Source organism: Ictidomys tridecemlineatus, chromosome 5, assembly GCF_052094955.1.
Source record: "Ictidomys tridecemlineatus isolate mIctTri1 chromosome 5, mIctTri1.hap1, whole genome shotgun sequence".
Taxonomy (NCBI): domain Eukaryota; kingdom Metazoa; phylum Chordata; class Mammalia; order Rodentia; family Sciuridae; genus Ictidomys; species Ictidomys tridecemlineatus.
This window is the reverse complement of record NC_135481.1, coordinates 134,492,036-134,505,095: the sequence shown is the minus strand read 5'-3', so window position 1 is coordinate 134,505,095 and position 13,060 is coordinate 134,492,036. Positions and strand designations below refer to the sequence as shown.

General features: G+C 42.5%; 1 protein-coding gene across 14 annotated transcripts in view; it reads right to left on the bottom strand.

Annotated features, from left to right (window-relative positions):
* Window positions 1-13,060, bottom strand: part of Cpeb1 (cytoplasmic polyadenylation element binding protein 1) — a 78,921-nt gene that overhangs the window by 18,149 nt on the left and 47,712 nt on the right. For 8 of the 14 annotated variants that reach the window (XM_078051116.1, XM_078051118.1, XM_078051123.1 and 5 more), the window contains one exon: window positions 6,914-7,105. In XM_078051116.1, the coding sequence (XP_077907242.1) occupies window positions 6,914-7,105 (192 nt within the window). Of the gene's footprint in view, window positions 1-6,913; window positions 7,106-7,308; window positions 7,328-13,060 lie in introns of those variants that run through there. The other 6 variants (XM_078051117.1, XM_078051124.1, XM_040274698.2 and 3 more) reach the window with 2 other exon arrangements.

Sequence of the window (13,060 nt, the reverse complement as noted above, 5' to 3'; positions counted from 1 at the left end):
AGCAATCTCACCTACCAGAAATTGGTGCCACAGGACCAAAGCATGCAGGTCTCAAACTTTAGCTAGGGCTTTGTCATTGTAGGAACTCATTAAAAAATGCATCTTGGACCCCACGTGAATCAGAATCTGCATTTTAACAAGATTCCAAGAGATCTGCATGTACATTAAAATTTAAGAAGCACTAATCTAGAAAAAATGAGGCTTATTACTTCAAGTTCCTAATCAACCCCTTTACCTTACCCAAATATCTTTCATATATAATTATTTCCCTTGATTTAAAGACTAGAGATTATAATATAAATACAGCTCTTAGGACACAACCCCTGGACACTGGAAAGAAAAAATAGAAGGGAGGGTACCAAAGCAATCCAGGTGGCTGTACAGGACTCGCCCTCAAATAGCGTTAACTCTGATAACACTTGAGTGGGGTACAGGGAGAAGCAAAGAAGTGGCATAACACAGTACCAGGAACAAATAATACAAAAACAGTGGCAAGAAATAGTAATAATGCTTTCATGAAAAAGTATGTTCAAGACAATTAAGAGACTTTGTAAGATCATTCTGAGCAAGAACAAGAAAAGCTAGGGCCTAAAGTTTGGGCTGATGCATGTTAAGAGAGAAGGAAGAGAAAAATGCTAAAATTGGAATATAAATGCCAGTTTTTAAGTATTGTTATCAATTTTAAGGTAACTTAAATTCCTCTTTTGTAGTATTCTTAATGGTTCAGGAAAAAAACAGAGATAGAGAACAATGAAAGTACATGGGGTTAAGATGTATGTCAACAACAGAATTCTGAGATTTCCTTCAATCCACAGAATGAGCCAAGTTTCTGGAAACTCTGATACTGGTCAGATGCCCTAGAGTGACCTGACTGTCCCTCTATAGCCCAACCTGGCAGAGGGTTCCAGCTCATTAATGCTACCTCAGAGAGTACAAGAGACCAAATCAGCAGTAATATTTTTAGACTGATTGTTAACTTTCTCTACTTTCACCCTTCTATGCCAGCTCCTGTGGGTTTTAGAGCTGAGTCACTGTTCAAATTTTCTGAAGGCTTCACCAAGGGTACAAAGGCATCAAGAGTCTGATGGTAGGGGCTGGGGATGTGGCTCAAGTGGTAGCGTGCTCGCCTGGCATGCGTGCGACCCGGGTTCGATCCTCAGAACCACATACCAACAAAAATGTTGTGTCCGCCGAAAACTAAAAAATAAATAATAAAAATTCTCTCTCTCTCTCTCCTCTCTCACTCTCTCTTAAAAAAAAAAAGAGTCTGATGGTAGCATTCGCAATGGCAGGGTCTGGCCTTGGATACTTGCATTGTAAGTTACTGTTTTGGCTTGAGCTCAGCTGAAGTGGAGATTAGGTCTAAGACATAAAGTCAAATACTTTATGGAGTATTACTTCTAGCCTAAGAGGCCACATAGGCTGTTCTTGCCCATCTCCATCCTTGATTCTAGACTACTTACTGAGAATCTATAGGAAGGCATAGAGGGAGGAAAGAGGGGAGGCAGCATTCATTCCAGGTATGAAAACAGACCACATTCTGGTCTGAGACCCCAATTCTGCAACTCTAAAACATATCCCAATTCAAGTAGTTGACATATGAGGGCTAGGGTTGTGGCTCAGTGGTAGAGCACTTGCCTCGCACATACGAAGCACAGGGTTCAATCCTCAGCACCATATAAAAAAATTAAATAAAGATATTGTGTCTATGTATAACTAAAAATATATTTTTTAAAAAAGTAGTTTACATATGAGTGTGAGCTCCCTCCACCAACTCTAAATCCCACAGGCCCAAGTTGTATAAAGCATAGCCTTTTTCCTAGTATATCCCCAATCTTGATCACTGAGCAAGTTCCATTATTGCAAAGAAGACATACTTAAGTCCTATGTAAAATCAGCATACATCCAACCACCTCAACTTCTTTCTTAGATAAGAGGCACTGGCTGTCACACTGCTTCCTAGGTTTTCCCTCTTCTCTACACCAAAAGTTGTTCCCAAATACTAGGTTCCATGATAGAACTTGAGCTCTGCTCTATGATAAAAATTTTGTATAAGTGCATTATCATTCCTTAGAAGTTACTGGGTCAAAGACACTAACTTTAAAGAATGGGCCCATCTAAGTTATCAACACAAGTAGGAGGCAGGATAGGAGAGACCTTGTCTGAACTATGCACTTTAAAAAAAACCACACAGTATAGGCTGGGTATATAACTCAGTGATAGAGGGCTTATCTTGAATATATGAGGCCCTAGATTCAATCCCCAGCAACTGTAGGTGGGGGGAAGCTACCCAGCATGAATGGAATAGAATACAGTGGCTCAGAATTCATCATTAATGCAGCAAATATTTATTAAGCAAACATGAGCCAGGCACTGTGTTATATGGTGGGAATACAGTAGTGGAGAATTAGGAGTTAAGCTATATTTATAAGGGAACTTGGTTGGGTGGAAAGTCCAAGTGCTATACAGGAGACACCTAACCCTATTCTAAATGTTGTCTCAGAACTTCGTTTAGAAGACACTGGAAGTAAAGAAGCAAAATGCTGTAAGATTTCCTTCTCATTCCAGGCTGATCTTTCCCACACATCAATAGGGAGCCTGCAAGTGACATAGCACAGGGAACATTCTATTCACTGGTTAGGTAGAAACCTGAGAGGGCACACAGGTTAATTTCCATGGGACTCCTAAAGAGAGTGGGAAGAGACAGGATGTATCAGCAATTTTAGACTGAGCATCTGGTTTCTCCACTGGGATTCTGTTCATCAAGAGTCCCTGTTTCTAGATCCCTCAACGTAGATTCTCAAAAGAGTTAGCCCCATTCTCCTGCTGAGTAATACTACACAGGGAAGACTAACAAAGGGGGAGGCAAAAGACAAATCCAGCAGGTGGTATAGCTGATGAACTGAGACTGAGGGGTGGGAGGGACAGTGGGAACTGTATCCAATGCCCTCGCTGTTAGAGACCTTATCAAGGGAGCACCTAAGCTCTGGCTAAACAGTCCCTTGTACCGCATGTGGAGATGATCTTAAGTTTTACTTGTCCAACATTAAGATTCTCTGTTGGAACACAGGTTTAACAGGGAACATTGGAGTTTTAGGACAGGATTGGAAAGCTGGGTCTGCATAGTTGTGTCACTTTGCAGCCTCCGTGAGCTTATTTCCTTATCTATGCAAGCATTAAAATCACATGACATGGACTGGGATTTTTGTGGCTCAGAGGTAGAGCATTTGCAATAGCAATGTGTGAGGTCCTGGGTTCGCTCCTCAGCACCACATAAAATAAAATAAAGATATTGTGTCCAACTCAACTAAAAAGTAAGTATTAAAAAATCACGACGTGCTCAGCGTAAAAAGTAGTTGATAAATTGTGGCTATTAGTCACTCCATCCCCTATCCTAGGATATTGTGGACAGCTTCCACAGCCCTCCTATAGCATACAGGGCTTAAGACACTACAAGAAGGAAAAAAGTACCCCTGGACATCTGCCAATGAGGTCTTTTAGAAAAATGCACTTCTAACATTCATCTTGCTTTTATGACTTCCATTTCAGCAAGGGGTGTACAGACTAGATGGGAGGAGCTTGCAAAGGAGAAGCTGGCCTTACAGGGGCAACTCTCAAAAACAAGACTCTATTGAGGGTCTTCCAGCAAGCCTCTGAGGTCAAAGAAATCTGCATTCTACCTTCCATGAGCAGTGATGTACCGCTGTAATAGCAGCAGTTCCAGAGGCTGAGGTAGGAGGATCAGGAGTTCAAAGCCAGTCTCAGCAAATTAGCAAGGCATTTAACAACTCAGCGAGACCCTGTCTCTAAATAAAATATTACAAAAGGGCTGGGAATTCGGCTTAGTGGTTAAGCACCCTGGGTTCAATCCCCAGTACCAAAAAAGCACTCTAGCCCCTAGAGAATATTCTCCCTGTACCACATGCACCAGCCTCAAGCTAAGAATCCAGTGGAAGGGTATCCTAGTGCAAAAAATCCTTAGGGTAAGGTTGGGGTTGTGGCTCAGTGGTAGAGCATTTGCCTAGCACATGTGAGGCACTGGGTTTGATTCTCAGCGCTGCATATAAATAAACAAAATAAAGGTACATTGACAACTAAAAAATATATATATACAAAATCCTTAGGGTAGAAAATGGAAGCCCCGATTACAGTAGTTATTGTGCTACATTTGGTATGCTTTGTCATCTGTTTTCCCTTGACACTCATGGAGAATCTTAATTTTATCCTATTATCAGGGTAGGTACCTCCAGTGCCTAACACAGTGACTGGCATACTTTTTGGTGCTTAATACTGCTGAATGAATTCAGTCAAAAATTTTTAGTCAAGAGTCCTGTTCTTCAACCTTTCCAAATACTTAAAAGTATTAAAAGGATGATCAGATGAAGCCCTAACTGCCTGAGGCAATATGTCAACAAGCAAAGTCCAAGAAATAAGTTTGCACTCTGAACTCCACACAGAGACAACAGGGTTTGAGGCTGACTCTACGAGGAATCTCCAAGATAGCCCAATGTTGCTGAAATATCTCCTCCCTCCCTGAAGAAACTGACCTAGTTGGTTTTCATATGGGAAGGCAGTGTAGGCACTGGAATGTGGGCTGCATGTTCCCGCATTGCTGGCAAGGGTGCTCGATCTGGCACTGCAGCTGGTTGGTGGGAGGGCTGCATCCTACTCTAGGAGGCAGTACCCACATGTGGGCTTTCCAAGAAGGCCCACAGCTCAGGCAAATAAGAGAGATGGCTGCCACCACAGTTCCAAAAACCAAAGACAACATGGCGATTAGGGATGGGTGTGTCCTCAATCCTCAGAGGGGAAGAAATATTCAGGCTAACATTGCCCCCAACCAGATCATACTGCTGGGACAACCCTCCACTCCTTATGAATCTGAGGCTCAGACTGCAATCCTTCCCTGATCCACAAAATCATGTAATATTTATCACTAAAGTGCTTGAGATGCAAGGTGGAAAAGAAAAAAAAAAAGACGAGTCCACAGACAAACAGCTACAAGCACAGTTTTCAAGTGGTGGCAGACTGGGGAAATTACGACTGGATACCAAGCCTTATTTTGTTTCTCTTTTTAAAGACTGGGTCTTGCTATGTTGTTCTAGCTGGCTGAGAACTCCTAGACTCAACAATCTTCTCGCCTCAGCCTCCTGGAGTAGCTGAGATTACAGGCATAATCGCACCTAGCCAAGCTCTTTTTTATATCCTAATTTCACAGTAACTGTCAGACCAAGCTCTCTAAGCCCCAAACTGGACACATCTGCATTTCTATGGATCCAAAGATATATTTCAGAATGTCCCTGGTAGCTACTAAAAAACCAGAGCCAAAGTAGGACCACACCCTAATTTGATACCAGTGCAAGGGCTTGATCAAACACCAATTACCCACAGATAGGTGTCCATCTCCCATGTGAACTCTTCAGTCTTTTGCTCAGATCCAGTGGGAGGGATGACAGGACATGGTTGGCTTCAAAGAACACACAAAGTACCGTGGCGTCCAAGTCAAGGTGCAGCCAATGAACCAAACAGTGACACTATCTCCACTGTTCAAAGGAACAGGACAGTTACCAACCTTTCCAGAACAGCTCGAGTCAGCTGAAGGTCAGTACTTCGAGAGATCCCACCGTAACCCAGAAGTACTTACTTAAAGCAAAGCATCTCCCTACCCACATTCAAATAAAAAAAAAATTAAAAAATATATATATATCTCCAATCTCCTTCTCCCAAATGGGATTTTACCAAAGGAAATGTGCCTCAAAATACCTAACAAACACAACAGTCCCAGGCTTTGCAAAGCATTCTAAAAAAAAGACCTATTCTAAAAAAGGTGGAGGCCAGAGAATTCAACATGACAGTACCTTGCTGCCATGACTGCTGGTCCCTGGACGGGGAGATAGGGAAGGACAACAGGCTCAGTGTATCCCATTGTCAGCATCAAGAGCAAATGGAATGCATGTCGCCCCTTCTATCTTCCTCCATAGAATTGTCACTACCTTTTATTATGTATAACTTACATAAAGTAAAATATGTATACTTTAAGTATACCTATAGTATTTAAATTCACATTTCTTTCCAAGTACTCTAAGACTTGTATCTGCTAACCTTCCCCTTGTGTCACAAGAGGGAAATAAATGGGTAATGGGAAAATGTGAGCAGAAGCAGTTTAAGGGGTTGCCAAGAAGTCCCTTCAATTTCTCCCCATCAAAGACTACCAAGACAAGAAGGGATCCTAAAGGGGAGTGGCTCTTCTTTCCTCTGTCTGGTTACCCTCAACACAAAGAAAAGGAAAAAAAGCCTCTGGAGCTGGGAGTTACCCCACCCTGCTCACTGCCTACCCCTTTTCAGAATCAATGCTCTTAACTTTACGTTAAGGCAATTCTAATATACCAGGAATGATACCTACCCTAGTGTTAATACCCACTTGAGGTTAAAATTCTTCCCTTGCCATTACCCAGAGACCACCCACCCTTCATACATAGCTCCCAAGTTTTAAAATCCAGAGGAGGAGGGAGAACCTGGTCACCTAGTAATAAATCCCTTAAGTCCCCTCCCCCCACCTAAAAGTGTTTTGCTTCATCATCTCCAAGACAGGCCTGTGTACCAGGGTGTTAGTGGATCTTTTCTGCATAAGGCTGCCACCTTGGGGACCCTTCTCAGAGCTACCCAGGTGTAGACTAACAACTCCAGGGAATTTATCAGGGTAAGTGGAAAAGGCATGTCTGCCTTTACCAGCAGCCATCTGTCCTGCCACGCTCACAGCTAGCATTTCCATCTCTTGCAAAACAGCTCCATGTTGTGTGTGTTTGGAGGGGGGGGTGATGCAAAAGGGAAGAGAACAACTGTTGCTGTGGATATTTTCCTTTGCTACCCCATGCATCCCCCTCCCCCAGCCAACTCATTCTCTGGCACTCACCCGAGTGTGAGCTGCTCTGAGCTGAGGAGTCTGATTCCTGGGTGCTCCAGGGTCGGTCCCAGCCCGTCAGACTGAGGGACTGCAGGCCAAGGCACAAGTCATTTGCATCTGGGAGGCCACGGGAAGATTCTTGCGCAGAGGTGGGGAAAAGCATCCTGCTTGTAACTGTTTCTTCGGAGTCCTGGAACTCTGCTTTGGATAGGAAGACAGCAGAAATCCCAGAGTTAACGGTTGTTTTCCCCAATATTATCAACAATAAGTATTATTAATAATAGTTTCTGCAGGCTCAGGGGCCAGACATCCAAGCTGGATAGATGCTGCAGCGGCTGCCTCTGCACTTTTGGGGGCGTCGGAGCAAAAGCAGTTGCCATACAGCCCCCTCCCCACACACACACCCCTATCCCGTCTGCATTACAGACTGGGCCAGCATGTGATCAGGCTGCTGATGCTTCCCGCTGCCAGTGACATCAGCCGGCTGAGCCGTGCAATAGAGAGCGGCATCATCCCTCAGAACGGGGGAGGAGCAGGAGGGACAACGGGGAGGAGACTTGCCTCCCAGGGAAAAGACAGCTACAAGAGCTACTTGGAATAGTCTAGGTGCAGTGTTGGTAAGTCCAGGTTGTGAGGCAGACCCTCCACTCTCCAGAAATGGTAGCCAAGTGGCCCTCAGCCACAATTAAAGTCCTATCTGCTGACGGCAAAGCCAAAGCAGCTAGCTGACTGCCTGCTTCTGTGGCTCTGCCCTCCTGCCCCTCCCTCTGCTCTCCACCCCCAAACCCAAAAACACTCTAGTCCTGGACTCTCTCCAGCTGCTGGCTCAAGCCCTGGCTTTGCAGCCCAATGCAAAGCTTCACAATCCTGCTAGCAAAAATCTATGTGCTCCAAGTGGCCCCTGAACAGCACCCTGACACAGCAATGTTTATTACTGAGAAATGGGGTAAGCTTCAGAAAAACACTGAGCCCTTGAACCCCGGGGAACACCACCTAGTGCTTCAGGCTTGTCTGGAGCACCTTAAACAGAGAAAAGGGGTCAGCTTTGGCAAAGGGAGGGAGAGTCACTAGGCTGTTTCAGGTATCTCTCAAAGGACATGGTCTACAACCCAAATGCTAGAGTGAGATCTGCTCTCACAGGCTCCCCTTAGCATAACAGAACAGGCACCAGTCATGAGCAGACATATGGATCCAGTGCCTCCCCTCCTTCCTGCAACTTAAAGCAACATTCCCAAAGATTCATGGACACACCCAAACAAGAGAAACCATCTCAGAAGTATTTTTATGCCCTATCAGAAACACCATGTTCAGGAGCTAACAATATCTGGCTCTGTCAATACTATTTTCCTTGACTTTGCCCTTCTAGAAGCTCTTGGGGTAATGCCAGCATTGAAGGTGGTCACTAGCATCTTTAATTACTGAGCCTTCTCTCAGGGTTGCTACCAGGACCAACAACCTATTTCTGTGACCACTCTCAGCTCCAGCAACAAAGCCTAAGAAAGTCCAACTTCTGGAATCCCTGCCATTTCCTCTTCACCAATGTCTCCTCCTGTGTCAGCCCTTTTCCAACATGATCCATTGTCACTGGGATTCTTCCTCATGTCTGGGGGGGGTACATGGGGGGCGGGGTTCATAGCAAGCATCTCAGCCTCAGCAGGAAGACTGCTTACACCCGTATAGGCTGGTAGCACTTCATCCGCTTGTTCTCCCCTGTTGCAAGAAGCAAGCAAGCAGATACAGGAAGCAGTCCCACCTGGGATATGCCCAGGTAGGATTTGAGCAAGGCAGGACAGAGGGGGGTATAATGCTGTCCAATACATGAATAGTTGGCCAGAGCTTCCAGCAGTATACTCTCAGCACACTCAGGCACAGAGCCTGAGGGGGAAAAATGGTCAGTCTGTGGGAAGAACTCCTCCCTTTGGAGGCTTTTTTTTTTTTTTTTTTTAAAGCTTTGCTGCTGTGTCATCCATCCACGCTATTCCTGTCTGGCTGTAGACACTCTGCTTGCTCCTGTCTGTGTTTGTCAAAGCTGTGTTCACCACTGCACAAGCTAAGCAGTAGCTCACCCATGTGGGTATTGCCCCCCACCTCACACTACTCCTTCCTGAGATTCTATGTCCTCCCTTTCTCCAAGCTAAGGATATATTTTAAAATTAACCCACATGCATTCATTACAAAAGCAAAATGTTTCCTTTAAAAACATCCATATTTAAATATCTATAACCTTCTAAATTATGAAGGTATATAATCCCCTCAGTCCTAGTCAGAACATCTGTTGTATGAATGGCTACTTCTGTACCCCAGGCAGAGAGAATTTAATCATCAGCTATGTTCCTGCTATTCAAAGACAATGTGGTAGACCAGTAAAATCAGCATACGAAGAGCCTGTTACAAATACTAAATCTCAGGCCCCACACGGACCTAGGGAATTAAGCTACATTTTAACAAGATTTCTAATTAATATACATGAACATTAAAATCTGAGCAGGACCAATCAAAAAACTACCAAACCCTTCTCATCTCAAGCTCAAAGACTGCAGGCCTGAGCAACAAGTTGGTTAAACCCTTCAAGGACCAGATGAAGCCTGGAGGTCTACATATCACAGAACTCTACCCTCCCGCAATAGCCCCAACACAGGCCTCACCTTAATTTTTTTTCCAGACTCCCAATCCACAGTTTCCTCCTAATCATTACAGGAATACCTTCACTAGATCTAAAGTATCAGTGGAGGCCGTACACATTAAACCTTGGTGCATCAGGCTGGGAGAAGTCAAGTAGCTTTGGAAGTCTTGTTGAGACCTGGTGTGCAGAACAAGGACTGAACAAGGTGACAGTCCTTCCTCTGCTCATCAAGTCTGCCACCAGGAGATCTCAGTCAAGTCATTCAATGTTCCTGAGTATATTTTCATTTGTAAATTAAACTGAAACTGACAACAGTGGCTACACTTTTCAGGCGTTTTATGAGGATTAAAGAAAAAAGCTGGTACAGTGTCTGATGCAAAGCACTTTACCTGTGGGATGACTGGATCATTTATTACCCAAACCACATTTTCGAAAGAAAAGGGGGAAAATATTAATACTAATATCAGGACTACAAGCTTCAACAAAAACTGGTAGACAAACTGAGAGATACAATCACTCTATCCATAGCCACAGCCACTGATGTTCAGAAACATTTCACTCAAAAAGCCTCCTTTCTAATGGCTCCCTGATCTCAGCTCTCCAAACTTACTCATTCTAAATATTCTGCCCTTTCATGCTGTACTGAAAGGGAAGTTAAGAAGCAAATAGTCAACACAGACTATCATGCATGAGTCAAAAGGCCTAAGAAGCTGGGGCTGATGATGTGGCTCAGAAGCAGAGCGCTTGACTACCATGCGTGACGCACCAGGTTCGATCCTTAGCATCACATAAAGATATTGTATCCACCTATAACTAATAAATAAATATTTTTAAAAAATGTGTCCGCCTCTGTGCATTTGTATAACATCTAGAATTTCTTTAAAAAGCGGGTGGGGGGGAGCTAAGTAGCAAAGTCTAATTTTAATAAACAAAAGCCCACTGCACTTCTCAAATTCATATCTGACATTACTCAAAGTCAGATAGGCACTTGGCCCTTTTTATTGAAAGACATTTTTTCTAATCCTTTGCCAAGAACCAACCAGACAAAAACTGGTATCTAATACAAGTTGAAGTAGCAGTTCACATTCTAAAGGCAATCTACTTGAACAATGTCTCAAATGCCTTTCCTTCAAATTTCTTTTTATCAATACTTACACAGCCTTCCAACTTAAGTTGGAAATTCAAAATTTTAAAATTGTTTCCCTTTGAAAATAATTATTATCTTCTCTTTAGTTAAGTATTCCAAATTCATGAACAACTGAATAACTCAGGGAAATAAGTAAACTAACTTAAAGTTCAAAATTTGCTACAGTCTTGCTATGGTTTGAATGTGTCCCTCAGAAGTTCATGTTTTAGGAATTTAATTCCCAAATTCATGTTAATGGTATCTGAAAGTTTATGTTCCTTTATCAACTTGTCCATCAAAATACAATTTTCATGGCTGGGGTTTTGGCCTTTAAGAGGTAATTAGGGGATAGATGAGGTAAGCCAGGTGGAACCCTCTGGACGGCATTAGTGGCTTTATAAGAAGAATGACTAGAGCTAGTCATGCTTGTTCTTTTCCTCATGTGATGCCCTCCATTATACTACGATGTGGCAGATGTTGGCATCATGCTCCTAGACACTCCAGACTGCATAACTGTGTGCCAAATAAACTTCTGTTCTTTAGAAATACTCAGCCTCAGTTATTTTGTCACAGAAACAGAAAATGGACAAAGACTAGTCTAAAATAGAGTACCCCTGCACAGACGCAAAATGCAGCCAGACTCATGTTCCAAGAATCAAAGTGTTACAGCCTCAACCCTGATTCTTTTTTCAGCATAAAAATCTTCTATCTTACCCCAAATACAGATCGCAGAATCACATCGGTTACAAATTGGGAGTTCATAACCAACTTGATTCTAATGTATGAAATATGATATGTCAAGAGCTTTGTAATGTTTTGAACAACCAATAAAAAAAATTATGTACACACACACACACACACACACAAAAATCTTCTATCTTCTAATGGATCCTCTGCCACCAAAAATTAGCACAAAATTGCTCAGAGTCCTCTGCAAGTGTTATTCTCAAGCACCTGGCAAGGAGGGTAAGAGAGAAAACAAAATGGTGCCTTTAGTCCTCACCTGAAAAACCACTGAGGCAAGGCATTCTAAAGGTTGCCTTTAGAGATAAGGACAAATTTAGGGAAACCCGGTGTATGTCACATCAACAAGTGAAATAAGTTAAATGACAGACTACATTTATACTATGATTATCACTATATGAAAACTGTATTTTTTAAAGTTATAGTTGGACACTATACCTTTATTTTATTCATTTATGTTTATGTGGTGCTGAGGATCAAACCCAGCACCTTGCAGGTGCTAGGTGAGCACTCTACCGCTGAGCCACAACCCCAGCCCTGAAAATTGTATTTTGATGGACAAGTTGATAAAGGAACATAAACTATGAACAGATAATGCATATGAGAGTAGCATGCTGCTAACAGATTTTTTCCTTTAGTTTTTACAAAACAAAGTAAATTCTGTCCTTTCTCGATTTTCTTTCTAGATTTTTAACAAGTACACTATTATAGTTTGTATATCAACTACATTTGAGCTCTTTTATAAAATCTCTACTTCGTCCCCAAATTCCAATCCCTGGGAGTAACAAAAATAGGGACACTGGGTCATTTGTCCCCATTAGATTATTTCAGTTATATTTACTTCAGTCAGCTGAGATGACTGAAATCAATGATTTATGGTTCTTTTTAAAGTTCTGGCAAGCCCAAAGAGCAGCACTTCTAAGAATGTATGTCTAAAGAGTCTGGATATTATTTTCTTCCCCAAATCAAGAAAACCAAAATGCTAATTTGGACAAATCAGTTTTGGTGGCTTAAAGAGAGAAAATAAGCATGCAAAAAGTCTGACATCTATCATGTGACCTGTCACTTCAACTACTGTTTACCCTCTGGCCCTTACCCATTCACACACAATGGTGGCTCTAAGTTCCTCTAGAGCACTGCTTTTCCAAGTTGAGTGTGAATACAAATCTCAGGGATCTTTGCAAATACTCATTTCAGTAGGTCTGGGTTTGGCCCCAGAATTTATCTAACTAATCTCCAGGTGATAGTACTACTGGTATGCTGACCACACTTGAAGGAGTTAACATTTAAAATAAATCCATTTTATTTTTAACTTTCCACCTTAGATTCTGTCTTCCAGGTTAATTTATGCCATCCTTCCACACCACCACTTTCTTCATGGTGCTCACTCTCTCAAGTTTCAACAGTTCCCTGTTGCTTCTCAGATCAAAGCCCATATGTAGGCCCTGGTTTCCTTTTTAACCTTATTTCACACTATTCATTGAACATAAAAGGCTAAATGTGAATTAAGCACAAGTCCCTAGAAGTTCACACTCTAGAGAAGGATTTACTGCTAATCTGTGTGTTAATAAGGGAAATAGTTCAGAAGGCAATGAATGCATGATGGTGAGGATAATCAAGGATCACTTCCTTACAACATTTGGTTAGGATAATCAAGGATCGC